General features: G+C 42.5%; 3 protein-coding genes across 3 annotated transcripts; 2 read left to right on the plus strand and 1 right to left on the minus strand.

The window, feature by feature from the left end:
* LOC310954335 (interferon-induced protein 44-like) lies at positions 1 to 7,543 on the plus strand. Its single transcript, XM_083923751.1, has 8 exons — positions 1 to 39; positions 1,157 to 1,664; positions 1,842 to 1,893; positions 3,716 to 3,911; positions 4,988 to 5,140; positions 5,254 to 5,425; positions 5,604 to 5,704; positions 6,339 to 7,543. Exons 2-8 carry the CDS (start codon positions 1,184 to 1,186, stop codon positions 6,597 to 6,599), a joined length of 1,416 nt encoding a protein of 471 aa, XP_083779877.1. The 5' UTR covers positions 1 to 39; positions 1,157 to 1,183; the 3' UTR covers positions 6,600 to 7,543.
* A 518-nt stretch (positions 7,544 to 8,061) lies between these two features.
* On the plus strand, positions 8,062 to 10,523 carry LOC310954343 (growth arrest and DNA damage-inducible protein GADD45 beta-like). The gene is made up of 4 exons (XM_083923762.1): positions 8,062 to 8,209; positions 8,861 to 8,962; positions 9,066 to 9,291; positions 9,545 to 10,523. Exons 1-4 carry the CDS (start codon positions 8,172 to 8,174, stop codon positions 9,647 to 9,649), a joined length of 471 nt encoding a protein of 156 aa, XP_083779888.1. The 5' UTR covers positions 8,062 to 8,171; the 3' UTR covers positions 9,650 to 10,523.
* Positions 10,524 to 13,146: 2,623 nt separating this feature from the next.
* On the minus strand, positions 13,147 to 23,031 carry gng7 (guanine nucleotide binding protein (G protein), gamma 7). The gene is made up of 4 exons (XM_083923764.1): positions 22,956 to 23,031; positions 19,413 to 19,545; positions 18,447 to 18,562; positions 13,147 to 18,290 (listed from the first exon to the last, which is right to left on the minus strand). Exons 3-4 carry the CDS (start codon positions 18,525 to 18,527, stop codon positions 18,165 to 18,167), a joined length of 207 nt encoding a protein of 68 aa, XP_083779890.1. The 5' UTR covers positions 18,528 to 18,562; positions 19,413 to 19,545; positions 22,956 to 23,031; the 3' UTR covers positions 13,147 to 18,164.
* Positions 23,032 to 23,848: the final 817 nt, after the last annotated feature.

Consider the following 23,848-nt stretch of genomic DNA (forward strand, 5'->3'; position numbering starts at 1 on the left):
TGACACTGACACAGTATCGCCTCATTCATCCTGCTGCGGGTGAGTTTGATGACATTGAACTGCGACACCGACTCTATGCAAGTCAAACATGTCTGTTGGAGGTCCACTTTTTATTATGCTATTATTTGAATCATGCTGCTTTACGAGTCAGTGTTTCTGAGCACTGACGTGTTTATTTTTTATTATTTTATTGGAAACTTGTAAGTGTTTATGCTGCTTTCTTGACCAGGACTCTCTGTTATATATAAATGTTAATGAATGAATGAATGATCGGAGTATTAAGTAATCCACCTATCGATCAGCGGTTCAACCCACGAGGGATTACTTTCGCTTTCTCTTTGATGCCTTTTCTATTTCCCCCCATCATCGTTTTAAAAGTTAACAGTTGTGAGATGGCTGTGTTTTAAAACGATGTGAAGCAATGCAGTAGTATGCCTATTGTAAAAGCAAGTACATGCAGGCTATATACTGTATATATATATATATATATATATATATATATATATATATATATATATATGTGTGTGTGTGTGTGTGTGTGTGTGTGTGTGTGTGTATTGCCATTTTTTAGCCTGAATATAGCCTTTAATCTGCACTGAAGTAACATTTTTAATGCAGAAACTTCATAATGGTCTTCCCTTTAAACTGTTGTATGTGCTTTGAGACATCACATTTTGATTAGATTAGATTAGATTAGATTAGATTAGATTAGATTAGATTAGATTAGATTAGATTAGATTAGATTAGATCAATTCATTGTCATTACAAGTGCAGCACGGGCAACGCAATTAAGTAGGGTCTAACCAGAAGTGCAAAGAGTAATAAATACAGTACATATATGATATATACAGTTAAAAATACAACACTGTACGGTAGTTTGAGTGCAAGTAGATGTGCAGGATATAAATGCTACAGTCAATAAATAATATACTACAGGAGAACAGATGGTAGACGCTTGTTTAAGTGAAACAGGTATGCAACAGTGTGTGCAATTTGAAACAGATTTCACACGTTGAACACATTTCATACGTAGTTGCATGTGATTTTTCACATCATACTTACTAATCATATTTCACATGTCGTGTTTAGGAAGGGGAAGTACACCTTATTAGAAAACTCTGCCATAATATCTGATCACACTGTGGTGGATCCTCAGGTCTGTTTGGACTGTCTACCCTCCATCATGTCTGTGGTCACATCCAGCCTGTCATTCGATCAGCAGAAGAAGCTGCTCTCGCTCCTCGGTCATGTCAGACTCCACCTGCTCTACAAAGCCAGCGTCCACTGCTTCACCGCTGCTGCTTTCCACAGCCGCTGTGACAAACAGGGGCCCACTATCATCGTCGCCTACAACGCCGCTGGATTCGTCTTTGGGGCTTACACCTCTAAAGACTACACTCAGAGCGGAGCGGGCGTCAGTGATGGAGAGGCCTTCCTCTACGGCATCGGCCCAGGTGGAAGCAATCCACTGAGAGTGGCAGGAATCAGCGGACAACCTGCTTTCACGGATGGAGCCACTGGTCCAAATTATGGTGCTTTGGTGTTCCTGCACGATGACAAACCTGAGTTCCAGTCCATCCCTGGGACAAGCTTCACCTTTCAGCCTGCAGCGATGCACGGAGGGGACTTGAAACTCACTGAATTTGAAGTGTATCGAGTTGAAGGTGTATTATTCTAGGACTATTTTCTATCCACATGCTTTCAGAAAATCTTTAAAGTATGTAATATGCAATTGAACTCTGAAACACATTGTTTTATTTAAGTGGACTGCAGTGAATGCATTTTAAAAGTTAAAATAACAAAAGCCATCATGTTACAATGAATATATTTTCCAATTGCAGGCTTGGGAGATTTCCTTGCCAAACCCTGGAGGATCATCGAGTGGACTGCTGAGTATGTAGCGAATATATATATAAAAAGTTGTGACTCAAGTAAATGGTAAAACCTAACTTCAATCCGGCTGTTAAGTCGTGACTTAACGCCCTTTCAAAATATGATTCCCGGGTCCAAGCCTTTCATTTCTACAACGCCGCAGTGCCATGTTCCCCGTTGTTTGAACAGATCTGAGTTTTTAAAAAACAACGTAATTGTCATTTTACCTCTTTCTCATCATTTAAAAAGGTGTTTAACAGACGAAAGAGGTGATATAATGGTTCACATGTTTGACCTTTGTGTCTGTTTTGTTTCAACGGAGCATTTGGACCCAGAAATCTTATTTTGAAAGGGTGTTACGTCAGACTTAACAGCCGGATATAAAAAGTAAAAGTCTTGTTTTTGTTGCCCTCCAGTGGTTAAACATCTCACCTTCTGCAGTGATCAGAATCAGAATCAGAATCAGAATCAGGTTTATTGCCAGACAATTTTCATTGCAAGGAATTTGACTTGATTTGACAGTGCCTACATAAATATAATCATGAACACAAGCAAACTAAACATCTCATCTCATCTCATCTCATCTTCATCCGCTTATCCGGGGTCGGGTCGCGGGGTCAGCAGCTTTAGCAGGGGACCCCAAACTTCCCTTTCCCGGGCCACATTAACCAACTCTAACTGGGGGATCCCGAGGCGTTCCCAGGCCAGTGTGGAGATCTAATCTCTCCACCTGGTCCTGGGTCTTCCCCGAGGCCTCCTCCCAGCTGGACGTGCCTGGAACACCTCCCTAGGGAGGCGCCCAGGGGGCATCCTTACTAGATGCCCGAACCACCTCAACTGGCTCCTTTCAACGCAAAGGAGCAGCGGCTCTACTCCGAGTTCCTCACGGATGCTGAACTTCTCACCCTATCTCTAAGGGAGACTCCAGCCCCCCTCCTGAGGAAACCCATTTCGGCCGCTTGTACTCGCGACCTCGTTCTTTCGGTCATGACCCAACTTTCATGACCATAGGTGAGGGTAGGAACGAAGATTGACCGGTAGATCGAGAGCTTTGCCTTCCGGCTCAGCTCTCTTTTCGTCACAACGGTGCGGTAGAGCGACTGCAACACCGCCCCCGCTGCTCCTAATCTCCGGCCAAACTCATGCTCCATCGTCCCCTCACTCGTGAACATGATCCCGAGGTACTTGAACTCCTTCACTTCAAACTAAACTAAACTAAACTAAACATATGGCATTGAATTATATACATGAAATATAAGTGACTGTATTTGTATGACCAGTGCAGGTGGTAGTGTGAGAGTTAAAGTGTCCATTGAAAAAAAAAAAAGGGGGGGGGGTGTTAATATAACACCTGATATTTGGGTACGTTAATATAACGCATGACAGTTAAGTGTCTTTAACAGAGATCCAAAGCCTGATGGCAGAGGGGAAGAAACTGTTCTTGTGGCGGGAGGTTTTGGTCCTGATGGGCCGCAGCCTCCGGTCAGAGGGGAGAGGTTCAAACAGGTAGTGTCCAGGGTGGGAGGGATCAGCAGCTATCCTCCCTGCTCTCCTCAGGGTCCTGGAAGAGTAGAGTTCTGGGAGAGAAGGGAGGTTGCAGCCAATCACCTTTTCTGCAGAACGTATGATACGCTGCAGTCTGCACCTGTCCTTGGCAGAGGCAGCAGCGTGCCAGACGGTGACGTTGAGGTGTTCTCCAGCGTGTGCACCCTGTGACATTTGGATGTGACAGGAAGTTTTCAAACTTTCTGTTTTGAACATACCCATTGAACTATAATCGTCTGCAGCTATTAGCAGCTATTTGAAATGTAAATGTTGTGTCTATCATTTGTGTTCCCTCCAGGAGGAAGCAGCAATTGATAAAGGACATTCAGAGCTATGAGCCTGACATCAAAACAGCTCATGAAGCCCGGGTGTTGTTGGTGGGACCCGTTGGGGCCGGCAAGTCGAGCTTCTTCAACTCCATCAACTCAGTGTTTCGAGGCAACATGACATCCCAGGCCATTGCTGGTACAGCTGGGAAAAGTGTGACCACTCAGGTACTGCCACAAGTTTGAGTCTTTCTGATACTCTGCAGATACTATGGCTGTGCTAAAGAACAAATAAAACATCAATACAGCAATATATCATGATGCATTCCTTGCGGATACACGTTATCAAATGCTGTGACGGCAGTTTTGAAAAAGAAGCATCTCCTCGTACAGTGCACAGTAAAGCCAGTAGGTGGAGCCAGGGTAATCCACATCGCACAAACGGCACATGTCTCAATTTTAAACGTGCATTCATTGCAGCATCTTAAGTTTACCAATGTGAGAATATTCTATTTGCATTCATGAATAACTCTGGGATTAGAAACAGAATGTTTTATTCTACTTTTAGTTTCTCTCTGGGCCTTGATGCATTAGTTGTGCTGTTGTGCAGAATCATAAAGAACATTCTGTGTAGGAAATTCTCATTATCATGAAATATGTATTGCGTACTGCCACATGTTTAGAATCATGACCTCTGTATTGTGACACGTATTGTATTGTGGAGTTATCACAATAGCCCTAACAGATACTGTAGTGTGTCCTTTTTGTTTGCTGTAGCCTAATCAGGAAAGATTCAAGATTCAAGATTCAAGAAGCTTTGTTTATCCGAGGGAAATTATTGTGCAACAGTTTCAATACAAAGGTGGGAAAGGATCAGAGTGACAATAAGCATAAAAACATAAATCAAATCAAAATAAAGCTAACGTAAAATAAATCAACAATAACTAAGTGTGACAGAGTGCAACAGACATTGTGGTTAAGCATAGGTTCATACAATATACAACAATACGCAGCGTGCAGTTTAGCAGCATTTTGAAATAAGTACAAACTAAATAAGTGATAAGGAGCGATAAGTGATAACAGTGTTAAAAATGTAGCAGCATTTCCTACAGAACTAAGTTACAGAAAGACAGATTGTGACCTGCAACAAAAACATTGAAAAAACTAAATCTGTCTGTTACATTTCATACAAAATTTGAAGCTTTCTATTTCTCAAATGCTTATAATATGAATATAAAACTGATTCTACATGCTGTGATTACACAGTCTGTCCGCTTTATGACATGTCCCCGTCTCCACTGCAGTTCCGCACCTACACCATCAAGGCAGGGAAACGCGGTGGAGCTGTTCCTCTGATCCTGTGTGACACAATGGGGCTGGAGGAAAACGCCGACGCTGGTTTGGACATTGACGACTTTGTCAACATCTGCAAGGGTCACATAAATGATCGCTACCAGGTCTCCTATAAAACTGCAATAACCTGCAGCTTCTTGTAACTGATTTAGTGGAAAGATGCTTTATTGCGCGATGAATAGCACACTAAACTGTCTCTTCTTCATTTGTTCCTCAGTTTAGTCCCTCAGCTCCGCTCCAGGCGGGCTCTCCTGGCTTTAAGAAGCAAGCGACTCTGAGTGACAAGATTCACTGTGTTGTTTATGCGATTGACACCTGCAAGGTCTCTCTCCTCACCCAAAAAATGCTGGACAAGTTTGCTGGCATCCGGAAAAAGACCAACCAGCTGGGTCAGCAATATAATAGCAGAATGTTTCCACCAGAGAATATCTGCATAGTCTTAATATTTGATATATGTTTGTTTATTATATTTCTCTTGCTGCTGTAACTGACTTAGAAGTCAGTAAGCTTTCACTTCAGTCTGGTTTTTGCTTCTGATCTCTCTCCATTTCCCCTTCTCTGTTATAGGAATTCCTCAGATTCTTCTGATGACCAAAGTAGACGAGGCCTGTCCGCTGGTGGAAGAAGACATAAAGAATGTCTATCGCAGTGTTTACATCCAGAGGAAGGTATATTTAACAGCCATATACCAATGACCTACATGTATCTACCCTGGTTGAATGATCCATGCTTCTTACTGATGCCCACAACCACTTCATTCTCTCCACAAAGTTACGAACACCGTGAAAACTGTCACAAAATAAATCACATTTTACATTTATTATTTTCACAGATTAGTTTCTTATACATGGGTACACAGGTTTCATTCTTCAGAATCATTACCGTGTACGCCTGCTTAGCCAGTAGTAGACAGTTTTCTCTCATCTCTTTACCTCTCGTCTCTCACTTACAACTTAGGCTCACGTCCGACATCATTTGGACAGGAAGTGACCTCTCACACTATTTTAATTAAAAAACATTTCAATACATTTTTACAGCAGAACTATTTATTAAACCGCATTTAGGTTTCATCACACATTTATGTAAACATAATAATATAATAAAAAAAAATTAGAAATCAATATGACAACTTCACTAACTTCCCGGTGTTGCCGAGGTAACACATTGCCGTGTTTCAGCGCCAGCTACGCTGCATAAAGTAAGATGATCATGTTAAGATGCTCAAGGGCTCATAATTATGAAGCTGATAACTTGTTGATATTGAAAACTTAATCCATGCACATTTCTTTTGCTGTCTTTCAGGCCCGGGAGTTGAGTGAGTCTCTGGGCATCCCCTTGTCCTGTGTGCTGCCGGTGAAGAACTACAGCCAGGAGCTGGAGCTGGACCAGGACACTGACATCCTGCTGCTGACTGCTGTGAAGCAGATGCTGAACTACTCAGACAGCTTCTTTGAGAACCAGGTTCCCGAGGACCAGGAGGGGACTGATCAGTTGGAGCTCTACAGATCCAGTGATCATATCCGCCCAGTTTTATCAGAACGTATTAAACATAACATTGTTTGAAAGACAGAACATCAGCATTTCCCAAATCTCATGAAATTAAGCCAATGAGTCTCTTGATAAAATATATTAAAATAAATGCAACTAAAGACAAAAGAATCACGCAGGGTCAGGATACCCCAAAACAGGTTTGCGTTATGGTAATCCATAGCCTGTGCGGACACTGTTTACATTTAGTTTCCCTCTTCTGCAGAGTAATCAAGGGGCACCATGTTGCTGTTATTTTAAATTCTGAGGCATCACGAGATGGCGTAAATCATCATGTGATATAATCAAAAACTCCAGATATGCTATGAATTGGCTTTATGTAGATATTATTTTGCCCTTTTCAAGATCAAGAACATATTCTGACTCTGAAGCAAACACTGATGAGAAGTCCTTAAAGTGCCGAGTAAGACCCCCCCCCCCCCCCAAAAGAAAAAACACCATCCAAAATAACACGTAGTAAAGTTCATATGCTGACAAAGAGCATGTGTAAGTACGTACAAAGAGATGAACTTACCAGCTTTTACCAATTCTGCGAGTTATAGCTCGTTGCTGGTCTAGTGAGAACTGTTTGCACTCCCTCTTCCTGTGCCCTGTCTTTCCTGTCACCTATGCCCCTACAAACACCCCTGTGTATCTAATTACCACCACTAAGTGTCCAAAATAATACTGCAAGATATATCTTACAAAAATAATGACATGCCTACAATAAAAAGACATGGCTCCTACAATGTGATGCGACCGCAGCTCCAGAGCTACTACCAAATGATGACTGGTACTTTCTGCTGGTATTTGGGTTACTATGCTTTTAACCACGTGCTGTTTACTGCTTTTTTTGACCAATTCTTTTCATTTAATGACCTTTTAATTTGCTTTCTTGGGCTTCTTGATAAAATTGCATGTGTAGTTGTATCCAGTATTAAACACTAGTGTCACATTTTTGCTTGTGCAAATGGAAATAAATGCATGAAGGTTATTGTTTGCACAATACTTCAATATGTAACATGACTTTGAGTTGTTTCTTTCCCTCAGTCAGCCACAAGATGTCAGTCATAATTTCATAGTGACTGGTGTCCAGTTATAGAAACTTGTTGTTATGTCATGTTTCCCAACTGCGTCTGCACAGCTCAAAATATGGTTTGGTCGATTTTAATCGATGAAATTCCTTGAAATCATTATGTTTTACGCATATATAGTCCCTATGCACGTACACAGGTTTTGCATGTGTTTTATTATACACTGTAATATCCACATGGATCACCAAGTCACAGTGACGAAGCAAATGTCCTTTTATGTTGCGTGTAAAATAATCACCCAGTGTAACCAACAAACAAACCTCCAGAGCACATGACAAAGACAGAAGCTGAATATCTTTGGAGCCAATTGCAAAACTGGAGTAGTTTCGGTTCCGCCCTCCTCTCAGCCGCGCTATAAAGAGTGCGATGACGCAGCGTTGCCAACAAACAAACGCTGGTAACGCTCCTGCACAGACGCGCCGAGGGAATATTGAGCCCTTTGGATTACTGTCACGCTTCACTCACGGGGATTCATTTTATTAAAAAAAAAACAACAACAAACAAACTTGTAAACATGATTCCAGAGGAGAGCTTCGGATCCATCGAGAACAGGTGAGATTTGTTGCTCGGTTTTCTGCACTTTGTCAGATTTGGCTGGAGCGTTACTGGTGCCTGAGCCATGTGGATGGACATCATGTGCTGGGCAGGAATGCTTCTCGTCCTTTGATCATTTCAAATGTCTGAACTGCCGAGGTTGATTAGGTTAAATCACACATCGTGAGCCTGGATTTAAGATCTCTGCACGAGTGCGTATATTTGCAGCACCAAATACGTCATATCTCGTCTGACAACACACAGAGACATGCAACTTTTAAAGTTGATGCATTAATCATGAGTTTGAAAAACTCATATACCCTCATTATTCATATTTTAAGCCTTGATTGCACTCGACTATTCTATGTGGCATGCTCTGCGTGGAACATACACACACCTGTATAGTTTATTATAGTATAGGGCTTAAAATCTAAGTGTTGTTTACCTTATCACAGCCATCCACATGCAATGGGACTGCAGAAACTGATGGGACTGCAGAATATATCAGTAACTTCTCATAGCTTTTTATCTGTTACAAAATGAAAGGGATTAATACAATATTTGGCCATTGATTTAAGAACTGCAGCAGTTGTATGACATGGCCAGTGTTGGTTTCTTTTTTTTAATTGCAGAATACAAAATGTTAATTGTTCTGTCTTCCCCTTTCAGGATGCAGTCTGTAGGTTTGGCTCTGGAGGAGCTGCTGGTGACTGCTCAGAAGCAAGACTGCCTGACCGTTGGCATTTATGAGTCAGCCAAACTTCTTAATGCGTGAGTTGAAACTATTAAAGTTTAGCTACACAATGCCTGTAATGTTTGTAACACACCAGGACCTTAAATTCATCGTTGTCTCATTTTCTTCCATCCTCCTCAGAGACCCAGACGGCGTAGTCCTGTGCGTTCTGGCAGCTGACGATGGAGACGCTGCAGACGATGTGGCACTGCAGATCCACTTCACCCTGCTTCAGTCCTTCTGCTGCGACAATGGCATTACCATCCTGCGAGTCTCAGGAGTTCAGCGGCTCCAGCAGCTACTGGGTGCTGTGGACGCCAACAGGAACCAGGAAGAGCACAGAGACATCCACTGCATGCTGGTTACGGTATGTTGACTCAGCACAACAGCCCCCTTTATGTAACTGGAAAGGCCAAAGTGGAATTATTAAAGATTATTTTCACGCAGGGCTGTAGCTGAAATGTTGCTTCATATTCTTGGCATTTTTTCAGTGAACTTTTATTGCACTTTCTGGAACTTTTCAACTTTTCCTTGTGATTTCAGTTCTAGCTTTCTGCAGACCAAAATTCACCTTTTAAGCCTGAACATGAGTTTGATGTTGTGTTTGTTTTCCTGTGCAGAATCCCCAGGCTGACCACTGCCGGCTACAAGAGGTGGGGACCTACTGCCAGGAGAGTCGACGCCATGATCAGTGGGTGCCTGAACTGGTCCTGCAGGAACGCTGAAGGGTCTGGCACCCGCATAAACCAACAAACACAGGAGCTTTCTGGGTTCAGCTACTGATGAACTGAAGGATCCATTGTTGCTCATGCAGGGGCCGCTTGGATTGGACTGGGACGGGTTATCCTGACTGAAATAGCAGTCAGGAACCAAGGACTCCCTTTCAGCGACTGGTGAAACAGTGGAGACCAGTTTACAAAAACGGCTTTGTGCAAAAGATACAGACAGAAAAAGCAGATTTACATCCAAGCCACGTTGTTTTTACATTGTCAGTAAAACCAAATCTAAGCTTATGTCATTTGTGTTTGGCTGCTCACAATGTTTTTGAGGAGTGTGACAGTCAATAACAGGAGGAGTAGCAGTGAACGAAATGTCCACACCCCAACTCTTACCTGGAAGGGCAGGACAGGAATGCTGTAATGAAACTATGCCCAACATTCCTGTGAATTCTGACACGGGAGAGTCCTTGGAGAGAAGGTGTGTGTGAATGCGTGGTATGCATTATGTGTGTACAATACGTGTCTTTCTTTAGAAAACACTGGGCGGGCAGCGTGTGCGTTCTCAAAATGAGCAGCTGAACCTGCGTAGGAGTCGTCACCATGGAAACTGAAGTGGAAATGATGTTTGTGTTAAAGTCATGCAGGATTCATTCGCATTTCAGGACCAAAGAAAAGGGGCAAAATGTCTCTGATCTGATGAAAAAGTCGGCTGTAAATTCTCATTGTGCTGCAACAGGAACCAGTCAATGTCTCTGTGCCTTCAGGAATGCTGCTTTTAGATCAACTATTGTCCGAATATGTGAATATGTGCATTCATTTGACAGGATCAGTTGTGTATCTATTTATAGTCTAATTGTGTGCTCTGTTATCTAAGTCAATAAATTATTCTGTTCATAACTGTTGTATTTCTCTATCAGCAACGTCATGCTCAAGTTTCCAAACAAAAGCCATGTTTGCATCATGGAACCTGAACTATGAGTCACTGCAGTTTACATTCTGGTTGAAGTAATGGAAAAACATGCGCTCTTGGGGCAAAGTCTTTGTCGGTGACAGGCCATACAAATGGGCTGGCAAGCTTTCTTGTTGTAGTAAACACAAGTCAGTCAGAGAGAGAAACTGGGGGTGGAGACAGAAACTCTTTGCCGTGGAACAGGAAGGCAAAACAAGCTGATGCAGACCCACTGTCCCTGAAAGTCAAGAAGCGAAGGGGGGCAGGGTGGAGCTGTAGGGAAGACGTAAGCTGCCTGCTCAAACTTAGGATTTAATTTCACCTTTTGCGTTCTAGTTATGTTCAAGCTTCACATCACATAATGGAGCTAAACCTGCAGATGCATGTTCTAGAGGGTTTAGGGCAAATTAGACTCAGTGCAACCCCACCCGTGCCACAGTATTTCCACATGAAGGTAGCAGACTGTTCCTGCAACACAGTACAAGTGGTTCATCCCACCCTTTACCCTCCTTTCACCCTGTTTTACTTCTCTCGCTCTGCTCTCACATGTCTGATCACAACTCTGACTGCAAAACAGAAGAGAGGGAACATTCAGGCACATGGACCTCCCATTTGTTTACTATCAGCTGGACAGGGGTGCGGCTAGTGTGGGGACTAACTTCCGATTGGCTGTGACTCATCCCCCCTAAATCTGATTGGCTTTGACTTGCATAGGGCTGAAGGGGGGGGGGCTATGGTTTGAAACTTGGAGGAGACTCGTGACTACTGAAGCAGTGCTTCAAAGGGCAGAGATCTGCAACAATGGCATTCCTGTAAAAGGGGAGGCTTTACCTGGCTTTGCTCTTTGTTTACTCCGTTCTTTGTTTTGTCTGTTGGAGCAACAAGTTTCAGTTTCTTTGCACTGCACGCTATGTACCCATTAGACCTGAGAGCATGTGTTCCCACGTGAATCTTCACAATCAGTGTGAGAAAAAGCCAGACCCTCCTGCTGAGAGCACAAAAAGTATATTGAATAAGCTGCAGTTCATAAATGAACAAGAGTTAGTGTTAACCATGTCGACCATGTCCTCTGAGACAGGAGCAACTTATGTCGTGTTCATGTCACATCTGAGTTCTTGTAATTATACATTTCTAACTTGTATTTAGCATTAATGAATTCCAATTACAACATTTTTTTCTGAAAACTCAGCTACAGAAGTGCCAGAACAAACCGAACCAAACAAATGTGGATGCCTCACATCAGTCTGTGGCTGTTCAATGTCATTAAACCCAGATTAAATGGATGTGGTGGTGTTTTGTCAATGCACAGTATTTCAATCGTCCCATGGCTAATGTGACGTGAGCAGATGCAAAAGTTAGCAACAATTGCTATTTAGCCGTAAGAAGAAGAAGAAGAAGAAGAAGAAGAATTCCTTAATTAGTCATGTTACACACACAGGCCCGAAATACACACACATGCACAAACAGGACCTATATACATGCATTTAAAGGAGAGATGTTAGAGCGAGGGGGCTGACAGTGACCAGCAACCCGAGCAGTTGGGGGTTCGGTGCCTTGCTCAACAGCACCTTGACAGTGCCCAGGAGATGAACTGGCACCTCTCCAGCTAACAGTACACGCTCCATTCATGGTCCAAACAGGGACTCGAGCCGGATCCCAGCCAAGTCACCTATGGACTGAGCTACTGCCGCCCCCACAAACACAAATTGCATGTCATATGTTTTGCACAAACCAGTGTTGGACAAATTAAAATGTCCCACCAGATGATGGCACTAGAGGAAACATGAGGGATAATCAAAGTTGCTATAATCCATCCTGATCGGGGCATGAATGTGTGTACACAAAATTTATGACCATCAACCATAGAATATAAAATATGGATGTGTAGCATTACAAAATGATGCATTTTTTTGGACCAGGCTGTAAACATTTGTATCCACCGCGTGCAGGAGTGAGCTGTGATGGTGTAGCATTAATACGTCTGTGAAAAAGAATATTAAGAATATTCAGAATATGAAAATATACTTCAACACAAAGTTCCACACCTGCGGCAGGCATCGTGGTTGTATTTGAAAATGCCTCATTGGGACGCCCCTTCACTAAGCCAGGTTTAGGCTCCCTGTAGTGTCTCTGGCCAAGAATTACATTATCACACATTTTGCGTAAAGTGAGAGGGCTCCACAAGTTGTTATTCAGTGTATCAAACCTGCCCCGTATGAGATGAATGATCGTGATTGGCCCAGCCAGGATTGGGTCAGCGGGAAATCTGTGTGAACGAGGGAGGGACCAGACGTATCTGCCACAACATACAAAACATGAGCTTGCAGATTCATATGGATCCCAGGTTAGTGGGAACCATGAATGTTTTTGTTTCATTACCATTGCTTTTAATAGTTGTTTAGGTATTTCAGTCCGTAGAGCCATGCCACCAGCATGGCTAAAAATAAAAATGGCACGAGCGTGTGTTATTATATCATCTTTTTATTAATGTTATCTACTTCTCAATATCATCTTTTTAACAGCAATATCCACAAAATATTAACAGTGTGCAAGAAAACATGAGTTATGGCACATCAGAGAACAGTTACAAAAAATAGATATATTTTCTTCAGAATCAATCAAGGCAAAAAGATACATATACTGTATGCATACACAGGAGATCAGAACACAAAATATGAGTCTAGGGAAGGGCTCAGAGCCGAGCCAGTGATGTTCGATTTCAAAGTCTATCAGTAAGGAGCCTCAACTCTCCCCACCTGACTTGAAATTAATGTCACTAGGCTGGCTTTTTGTCACAACACCAGTGGATTTCCATCTCGAGCCACGTGTTCTACTATAACACTGTTCATTCTGTTGATCTGATAACCCCAAGACCAGCGTTAACACAATATACGCCACTATAAGGCAAACTAACAACCAACCAATCAGACAAACTGTCAGCTGAAACAGCAAATTAGGCTGGCTGTCTCCGATTTTAAGCCCAACCAGCTATGGAATGATTAAAAAAACAATAATGATAAAAAATAGCATCTGTCAGATACTCTAGGACAACATTGGTGTGTGTGTGTGTGTGTGTGTGTGTTTGTGTGTGTGTGTGCTGATATGTATGCAGGTTGGCTGTGTGAATCTTCTGCAGTTGTAATCCTCTTTGACTTTATCTGAACCTTGCTAGTAAATTAAATGGAAATGTCTTTCCTCTGCTGAAATCTAACAACAAATAAGGTATTTCCTCGTTTGTACAATACTTCAGATTGTGGGGAAAGTAAACTTATCTCAGATCAGTAACTCAGAGTTACCTCCTAGATGCCACTGCAGTTTACACTCAGGTTCCTGTTTGTCATTATATTTCTTCAGCTGGTTCCTTGTTTTGATGGAAAGGTCACGATTCATATCAACCTAAACCAGGTCGAACCATCTCTTCAATTATCTCTACAGATTAGATGAAGAGATTTATTTCATTTAAGATGTCTGACATTTTGGGAAATACTTTTAATGGATTAATTGCTCAGAGTTTGATGAGAACATCGTAGCTGGTTAGCTTAGTTTAGCATAAAGACGAGAAAGGTGGAGCCTCGGTTGGTTGCCAAGAAACAAGACGAGACTGCGTCCGAAATCTAACTATGTACTACGTGTGTACTGTCTTTTTGTGAATGAACAGTAAATCATACATTCTAAGGTTTAGGACATATGAAAACATCTCACATACGGTTTTGGCTACTAAATAGCATGTTGGCTTGGAAATTCGGACGCAGCCACAGCTTCATTGGTGAGCTTTACACGTAACCACCTAAAGACAGAGCCAGGCTAGTTGTTTACCCCTGCTTCCAGTGTGTACGTTAGGCTAACTAGATGTCTAACTTCATACTGAGCAGACAGATATGAGATTGGTATCAATACTTTCATGTCACTCTGCGAAAAGCTAATAAGCATATTTCCCAAAATGTCAAACTAATGCTTTAGGTCTCTAAGGCTTTAACGAGTGGTGAGAAAGCACTGCAGCTAATATGGCGTAGCTGAGTCAGGCACACAGAGCTAAACAGAAAACGAATGCCAGCTTTGTGGGTTGTTTGGGGTTATTATTGGTCATCACGTAGAAAATAGCTTCCCACACGTCAACTAAACAGATTTAGCTCCTCTTCCAGAATGAGCACACTAGCATCTGACACTTAAAAAAGAGTGAGTGGAGGCCATACAAGCGGCTCTGACTCAGACAGCGTCCCATGATCTCTCCCCCGGTCAGACTCACCCTGACCTGGAATTGCAGGGCTGCAGTACAGTTACGTTACTGTGACACACTGCACAGCACTGGAGGCACACACATACACACATACACACACACACACACACACACACACACACACACACACACACACACACACACACACACACACACACACACACACACACACGCACACACACACACACACACACACACACACACACACACACATGCCCCTCTATTTTCCCTTCTCTGCCCACTGCCCTGCCAAATCATCCTCTTCAGCCACCAAACTCATACACACACACACACACACCCTCAGCCTTTTCTCTAGCTCTGTGTTTGGAACGAATGCAAATTAGGGATGAAGCAGGTCTTTATACCAGGAACCATCGCCTACAGCAGTGATGCTAATTAGCAATTTAACCTTGATTTGAATTGTAATGTTGATTGTTTTTTAAAGAAATAGTTTTCACATTTTAGGGATATTCTTTTTTCAAACTTTCAAACTTAGATGAGAAGATTGATGTCACTTTCATGTCTGTAGGGTAAACATGAAGCTAAAGCCATCATGTTATAAGCTTGACTTAAATAAAGATGGAAAACATGGAAATTAAAAGCATGGCGTTGTCCACAGGAAAAATCCACCTACCAGCTCCTCTAAAGCTCAGACCCACACAGAAACCTCCACTTGTTTCTTGAGTAGGAACTGTACGTTTTACACAGATGAAATAACATGTTAATTAGTGAGCTTTAGAAGTGTTGGAAGATGGATTTTGATATATTTGGACAGAGCCAGGCTCGTTGTTCTATCTCTTTATATTTATTACAAGGTGTCCTGACAGACTGTCTGCTTTTCAAACGGTGTGCACACAAACAACTGCTCGACTCTCCCCGCTTTCCAAGAAAACTCCAAAAAGGCAGTGCAGCAGGTGGCTCATATTGACCTAGTGATTAGAGAACAGAAAAGCAGTGGGTTCAACTCCCATCAGCAGCTGTAAGTCATGTCCAACAGACTCCACCCTGCTGTCAGTGTACGTTGCTCCTGACAAAAGCCTCGGCTAAATGCTCAAATGTAAATATGATGGCACAAAGCTCCCGTCTTTCAAAACGTAACTGTCAAAAGCAGCTCTCAATGCCCAGCCTTGCCACTCCTTTAACCTCTGACCTCTTTCAATCAGACCTAAAAAAACAACAGCAAGAGAGCGCTTGCGTGTGTGTTATGTGCATGTGTGTGCTGTCCTTGTTGCCTGTCAGTTGGCTGCTCTGGTGTTAAAGGTTAGGAGGATCAGGAGGTTGGTTTTTGCCACTGGAATGAGGTCCGAAGTTGATTCATCCTCTAAAAGGATACGATCCTTAACTTAACAGGGCTATTGTTTCTATCAAGTGTTTGTATTTGTTTCTAGGGTTAAAACCATCCTCCGCTATCGCAAGCCTCTAAAACCTGAATAACTCAAGAAAAAAGAAAAGAAATGTAAGACAGACATGATCCTGACTGACAGAACAGAATAAGTAGTACCAAAAAAAAATCCAACGTCCACAGAAGCGGATTCTGTGTTTAGATTTTGTATCTTACAAACACTGTACAGGGTAATACTCAACTGACCAGGTTCCATGGACGCCATAGAAAGAAGAAACTCAGAAATGAACCCATAAACAGCTACTCTTCAACTTATCACTTCTGCACGTCTGAAAGAAAGTTTATACACTTAGTTTGTTTCTCTTGACTTCATTTTTTTCACGTCATCCTCAGCTTTTACAATCGAGTTTGGTTTGTCAGACAGGAAGAGCATGTGGAGGACAGAGGAAACCAAGAGGGGCGTCCCTGCCCAGTTTAAGCTCAAACTGGGAGACTGGGAACTTTAAAGACTGATATAGCCAGGTCATATTTATTCTAATCTGATTTAAAGCCAGAATTATTATGCATTAAAACAAGATGTATTCCCTTCTGCTACTGTAGAGGCAAACAAAACCAACACATCTTTGCACCATCTCTTCCCTTAACCTTATAAAAACTTCCAATTGAAAGAAGCAAACTTAAGTGGAGGAAAGGCAGGAAAAGAAAAGCTTAATTTAAAGTTTTCGGGGCAGCTTCACTTTTACTTTTTAAGTTTTAGGGTTTCTCCTCCAGCCTTGCACTCCTTGCAGACGGATTCTAGGGTGTGGTCAATCTGCGACCTCGCCCTCTCTCAGGTTGAGCACAGGGAGGCTTGATTTACAGTAGAAACTTTTGTTTAAGATCCTAGCAGGTATCGGATTAGGTATCTCCTGTCCGTCAAACAGGAAGAGAAACCTGATCAGCCAGGAGCAACACCTATGTCAAAGCAAAACAATTAAAATAAAAAAGTACAGTATTATCGTATCTGTTAAGTAATGCTTCAACAAAATATCAAAACATACATTGAGTTCACAAACAAGAATTTCTTAAGAAAAATGCAGTAAACGTCCAGGGTTAATAGCTTGAGTTGAGTGTAGAACAGTTCACTACGTTCCCCTCATAGGTACAGATCTGAGGTCTGCTTCGATTTTAAACCAACAGCAGCCATAATGAACTGCAGTGGAATCGGTGACAGCAGATCGGCATCTAGAGACGACTTTCTGTACAGGTTGGCACAGCTGGAGGTTTGGCCAAAGGCTGCAGACGGCCGCAGTGAGGCCACAGGCAGAGAAGGTCTGTTGGTACAGATTTGGGTGGGAACATGCTAGCCCGATAAAGGCAAAGGCTTTAGCCACCCGCTCCAAAATAACCCACCGTGATTTTGCACAGGCAGGTTCGTGGGCAAATCTCTCAGACCTTTTAAACTCCCACTAAAAACGCTTTTATTGAGCTTTTAATGAGACACCAGGTCGTGTTTGGCACAGTTGGCAGGAGCGCCTACCGCCCATTTCTGTTGCCCACATGCATCCTCCCACTCCTTGCCTATGGCACTGCTGTCCACCCTTTATCCAACCCCTCATTTCACAACAAAAGAAGGGAAAAAACCCTGGTTTCCTACTGATTATTAATGTCCAAATCCCTTTTCAAGTTAAGCGGACACTTGTTGTAGTTAATTTACCAGCATATATGAATATTACCAAAAGCACCTTGGATCATACTCAGTGATATACTGATCTCAGACACCAAGAGAACAAGATACCTGCCCCCTAGCTGTGGCTCTGGGGTATGGCGCATTTCCAGAGTGGCTATTTTGGGAGTGTGTGTGCATGTGTATGCTAAATGGGGTTTTAGTGTATTTTTGCTCGTGTGTATCTGGGGGTCAACTTACTGAATGTATGCATTTACGTGTGTCTGTATGTGCGTGTGTGTGTGTGTATATGAGGGTGTGTGTGATGGCAGGAGGAGTGTAGCGCAGCTATAGGATGATGCAGGGCTTCTTGTCCTTGAAAGGGTTTTCGGAGGTGGGAACGCCAACCAGCAGAGGGTCGCTACGAGCGTGCTGCTCACAGTAGCTCATCAGGTCTGCTGCTGCTTTAGACACCTGTCAGGAGAGAGGCAGAGGGGAGGGGAGGGGAGGATTAGAGGGGGGAGAGAGAAGAAGAAGAAAGAGAAACGTACTGTATATGATATATACGGTTAGACATGTATGAATAATCAAGCTCTCACGTACATTCATGGCAGTAAAGCTTTCGCCTACCTTAATGCGCTCAATCCCTGCCTCAATCCTCAGCTGTTCCACCAGTTTCCTGGCCTGGGCGATATTATTAGTGGTAGACATACTGATCCATCAGACTACGCCAACACAGGAGGAAACTGAATGAGAGAGAGAGACACACACACACACAGGTGGATGGTTTCATCAAATATGCTGGCACGCCTCAGGTTCATTCGCAGGAAGGGCTCGGTGTGATTCCTGGCAGCTGATATTGGAATATAGTTTTTCATGTTCAAACCGACATGTTTCCAATAAGTTTTGATTTCTTGTGTGTGACCAGGACAAGATTGAGTGGATTATGCTGGTGACATAAATGAGTTCCAGCTTGGAAATTGACATTTAAAGTAAAGCCGATTATATTGTTTATACATATTTACCCCCATACTCTACTGACAGTAAATACAGTTTTGATGAACTCAAGTATTTTCATTTTAACTGTATTTATCTGAGAGTTACTGCTTAGACATTAATGCATCCGTGTTAATCATCCATAATACATACATAATAATAATTCATAATACACTCTAACAAAAGGACATAATGACTACTTATATTTTTGCTACTTTTAGTGCATTTTGTTGATAACACTTCTGCATGATATACGATCAAGCTAAGAATGATAATTGTGCATTATCTTCTGAGTTTGTATGTGAACACTGCTTTTATATCACACTGATTTATGAGCTGAATCACCCTTAAAGTCATGAATAGCTTCATTCAGGGGACTCGGGCCTCAGTTGTAGAGTTATAGCACCACTGTGAGGCGACTGCATGCTGTTGCAACATTATTAATGAGAGAAATATGGCAGTTTAAAACAAAACAAAATCCAAATACAGTTTATGGAGGTGATATGCACAGTACACCAAAAGCTAGAGCATGATTATTTTTATATTCATGTCAAATATTCTTCTTTTAGCAAAGCAGAGATACTACTGCGTGAGTGTTACCTGACTGATTGCAGTTCAGACAGGACTCTCTCTAAACGCAAACGTGACTGGGTGGAGATCTGAACGGAGCAGGGACCGTTGCCAAGTCAAAACGACAGAGCTGGACAGCAGCTGAGCTCACATTGGCAAGTCTCTGTAAGAAAAAAAAAAAAGGAGAGAAGGTGAGATGGCTGTTGAGGTAGGTTACAGACAGGCAAGTGTGTTATACATGTAAACATGGTAGTTTTGATTTGCAGTTTTGTATACCTGGGCTTCTAAAAATGTTTCATGTCACTAATCCCAAACAGGTTTAAGATGTTCTTCCATGTGGGGCTATTTTATTGTTTCAGTAACAAGCGTTAATGGTGATTTAACAACTTTGAGAGTGAAATCTGCATCAAAACAGCCATTTATTCACAATTTTGAGCCCGAATAACTGCTCACTTCTATTAGGAAAATCTCAAACTACCCCACATTTTGCTTTAGAGAGGGACAGATTCACTGGTAGTCGTAGTAGTAGTTTTTGAGATCATGAATGTGCTCCAGTGCCAAACTGTCATCATCATATATTACTATATTACTATTACTATACTACTATTTCTCATCGCAGCTTCCTTTTCCGTCACAAAAGCACCAGTAATAACCACTTAATTTATGAGATAGTAGGACATTCCTGCTGTCAGAGATTCATTTCAAGTTCCCGGTTTCTTTCTTTCACACATCTATTAGCGCAGCATAAAAGTTTCTTCACCAGTGCATGCGATCAGAACGCACGTCGCTCCTCACATATACATCAAATTTGTGTGTTAGGTCTTTGTCTCTCACTCTGTCTCTCTGTCTCTCTGTCTGTCGCCTTCTCTTCTGGGAGGAGAGTCCTGCTTTAATTACTCCGACTGTGGAGTAGCTCAGGGGTTCATGTCTGTAATTAGGGCTTTTGTGTGTGTGTGTGTGTGTGTGCGTGTGTGTGTGTGTGTGTGTGTGTGTGAGTGAGAGAGAGAGAGAGAGAGCTAGGAGTGAATAGATTTATATAATAACATCTGACGGATTTCTCTCTCTCTTTCTCTCTCTACACACGTTTGTATTTTTCTTTACCTATGACAACATTTATCGATTGTCCCAACCTAACTCTAAATCTAAATCCCAATCCTAGTCTTAACCCTGAGCCCAAATACTAATCCCAACTAGCCCCTAAGAGACTAAATGCTTCCATTTTGAAGCAGACAGCGACAGGTTTGTGAGTCTGTGTGTGTGTTTCTCATTTAGGCAACCTTTGGGGACACATTACAGATCGAAGGCCACTTAATTGGGGACGGCTTGACGTGTCTTTTGTTGTCTTGTCTATATTGGAAAATGAGGATTTTTGGGTCAGCAGGTTAGTTAGGGTTAAGGTTATGGTTAGGGGCTCCAGAAAAAGTATGTAAGTCAATGAAATGTCCCCAATAGTGACCTAAGTAACCTGTAATTTGTTAGTTTATATGTCTAACTGTTTGTCCGTGGAATGATTTTGTCACCCTGATATCGTCCCAACTGTGCAAGACACAGTCATAAAACTTGACTTTTTGACCCCTTTTAATTGATTCCTAAACTCTCTGGAGATTACCCGTGAGCATATCGATGTCGTTAAAGTCTTGTTTATAAGTATCAATACTAGTGTTGTTATGAACCTCGCCAAAAAGAAAACATTAGTGTCACGTTAGACCACGTCTAGAAACATGAACACTAATTCCTTGTTAGTTTAGAGAAATAAATGTCTTATATGTAGTAGAACAAATGTATTGAAAAGTCACCTATTAATGATGTATTTCAATAAAATGATGGCACCTGGCACTCCCTAAATGAGATACTGTTAATAGTCAAATGTATCTGCCTGTGTATCTTTTAATATCATATTGGAATCAATTGTGGTGTTTAACCCGCCCTGGAAATTGACCCTAACATTAGTCAATTAGTTAAAATAAAACAAAAACAACCCTGCCCTGAATTTAACCATAACCTTAATCAAATAACACGATTAACCCTGTGACCTGTTGTAATGGTTAACCATGGAAGGACCTGACCGTTGTCCCCAAATAGGAGGTGAGTGAATGTATGTCACTAAAATGTATTTAACAAAAAAAGCAGGTACACACACACACACACACACACACACACACACATACACACACACACACACACACACACACACACACACACACACACACACACACACACAGACACACTGCAGCCTGAAAAACCACAGAGCTTATTAGAGGAGTGTTTCTTGTGAGACCCCTTAAAGGGATCTACTTCCTCTGATCTAATCAAAGTATAATGTCTTTTCTGACATAACTGGACAAATATTCAAACCGTGTGACATCACTTTTATCCACTTTATTCACAAGCTGTCATACCTTTCCTAAAGTAGCCCAGATCGTTCAGTTTTTAAACTCAAATGATGGTTTTGCTCAGAATTGTTTTCATACTTTATCAAATGCACCAGCAACAAATGTGGCAGCTCACAGTGACAGCAGGCTCTTTTTTTTTTCAGGAACAAATCAAGTGCCTTGATTTCTTCAGCCTGTTGATTTTTCAAAACTTTCTGCAATGGAGCAGAGGAGGAAGCTGTGCACTTCAAACCAGCACAAACATGATGTTCTGCCCCTCCACAGTCAATCATCTCTCCAACGCCCTCAAATAGGAAACATGTTCTTGTGGAGCCAATGCACAGAGGCAAACATATACAGTGAGCTGGTGGTTTTACTTGGCCTGGACCAAAAACACATCACCAGAGCTGGACAGGCCGCGGGCAGCCGAAGCAGCCAGCGAGCCCACAGCCGCTTTAAGACGCGCAAAAATGCATCAATCCTTATTGATCCTAGCAGCTCCTGAGCGCTGATCGGGCCTGCGCTACGGAGCCATGTCCTCCGCTATAGGCCCAGCTTGCTGCTCTACCGTGTGAAAACACAATGCGGGCATTTTGATGGATAGAACAGCATGTCCTCTCGCTCCCATGGCTATCCACACTCCACACACACACATACACACACACATACGCACAGTGCGCGCAAGCACAGACAGACCTTGTGCACATATCAAAGCCAGAGATATTTTCCCAAGTGAACCAGACTAGACCGCTCCGGGTCTGCAAACAGGGCCTGATTGTTAGCCGTGGGAGAAGGGTGGTGACATGTTTAGAGGGAGGCAGGCTCCAACAGTAAACCCATCCAGCGACAATGGGCACAAGACCGGAGCGCATGCCTTTAGGTTCGGCTATTATGCAAATTGGTCGGCACACGGCCTATACTTCAGCATATCAAATCCAGAGGTTGTTTTTTTTTTAAATAGTGGCGTGCGCGTCCTCAAGAGTCCTGCCGAGCTGTGGGAAATCTTCCACTGACCCTGTCCCCGGTCCTCCCCACCCTCTCTGCCGGCAAAGGGCTGGGGAAAACCGGATTCGTGACACTGATGAAGCCCCTCTCCGCTGCAGCCGCCCTCGGTGACGAGAAGTCGGGGTTGCAGAGGCGCACAGACGCGTTACAATTATTATACACAGGATGAAAAATACCCGAATATCTCCAAACTCACCTCCGAATGCGCTGTATTGGTGATTTAAAGGGCCAGATCCGCTGGTTTCTCACCCTCTTTGCTCGTTCACTCCCCGTCTTCGCCAAACCAAACGCCTCCCCCTCCGCTACCAGTGTCTGTCCACTCCTCTACCCCCCCCCCCCCCTTTCTCTTCCACCCTCTCTCGTTCTCCCTCCCTCCATCCGATCCGGTGACAGCACCTTTAACCCAGGGGTTCCCAAACACGCATTCACATTCACACTCACACAGATCACCCGAATGCATCCTCTAAATAAGATGAGTTTTCAGTGGCTGTATGTGAGCCTGGCACCCCACCAGGACCCTGCTCATTTAAGGATGGTGGCTGTTTGCACTTGCATGATAGAAATCCCGATTCATAATAAACGTAGAAAACGTTTTCACCTGCCTGCTCTCGGTGTGTATAGGCTGCCTTTATTTAACAATGAAGGCAAATAATCTTGCTGGATCCCCTCGAAACCTTTTTTTTTTAAAACATTGTTCTGTAGTGACACAGTTTAGGGGTTATTTAATTCATCTCTGATCGTTTTCATCTATTGTAAATTACACACTCAGACTGCAGGCAAATAATCCAATAGCTTTTAGATCACTATATAATTTGTCTGGATATTTTCATTGCAGAATTAACTAACAATCCTGACCCAACATGCTGTGTCATCTGTTTTGAGTGACCCGCTTGGTTGTCTATTTCAAACGTCTCCAACATATTCCTGTCCGTATGGGATCATAATACGTTTTAAAGCAAGTTTCTCTTTATAATCCTAAGGTAAACTAAATGCAATTCAATAAAAAATAAACAGATGTTACTTTGATCTTCCTTCTCTGTGCATTTCATGAAATTGTATTGCATGCGCCTTAGATATTTTTTTATATTC

The sequence above is a fragment of the Echiichthys vipera genome (assembly GCF_963691815.1).
Source record: "Echiichthys vipera genome assembly, chromosome: 12".
Lineage (NCBI taxonomy): Eukaryota > Metazoa > Chordata > Actinopteri > Perciformes > Trachinidae > Echiichthys > Echiichthys vipera.

Bases quoted from the DNA above. Each gene is read 5' to 3' on its own strand.
- gng7 (XM_083923764.1), bottom strand. From the start codon at position 18,527: ATGTCTACCACTAATAATATCGCCCAGGCCAGGAAACTGGTGGAACAG. The intron at 18,291-18,446 runs GTAGGCGAAAGC...CTCTCCTGACAG, and splicing joins CAGGGATTGAGCGCATTAAG to GTGTCTAAAGCAGCAGCAGA.
- LOC310954343 (XM_083923762.1), top strand. From the start codon at position 8,172: ATGATTCCAGAGGAGAGCTTCGGATCCATCGAGAACAG. The intron at 8,210-8,860 runs GTGAGATTTGTT...TTCCCCTTTCAG, and splicing joins TTCGGATCCATCGAGAACAG to GATGCAGTCTGTAGGTTTGG. The intron at 9,292-9,544 runs GTATGTTGACTC...TTTCCTGTGCAG, and splicing joins TCCACTGCATGCTGGTTACG to AATCCCCAGGCTGACCACTG.
- LOC310954335 (XM_083923751.1), top strand. From the start codon at position 1,184: ATGTCTGTGGTCACATCCAGCCTGTCATTCGATCAGCAGAAGAAGCTG. The intron at 5,141-5,253 runs GTCTCCTATAAA...TTTGTTCCTCAG, and splicing joins ACATAAATGATCGCTACCAG to TTTAGTCCCTCAGCTCCGCT. The intron at 5,705-6,338 runs GTATATTTAACA...GCTGTCTTTCAG, and splicing joins GTGTTTACATCCAGAGGAAG to GCCCGGGAGTTGAGTGAGTC.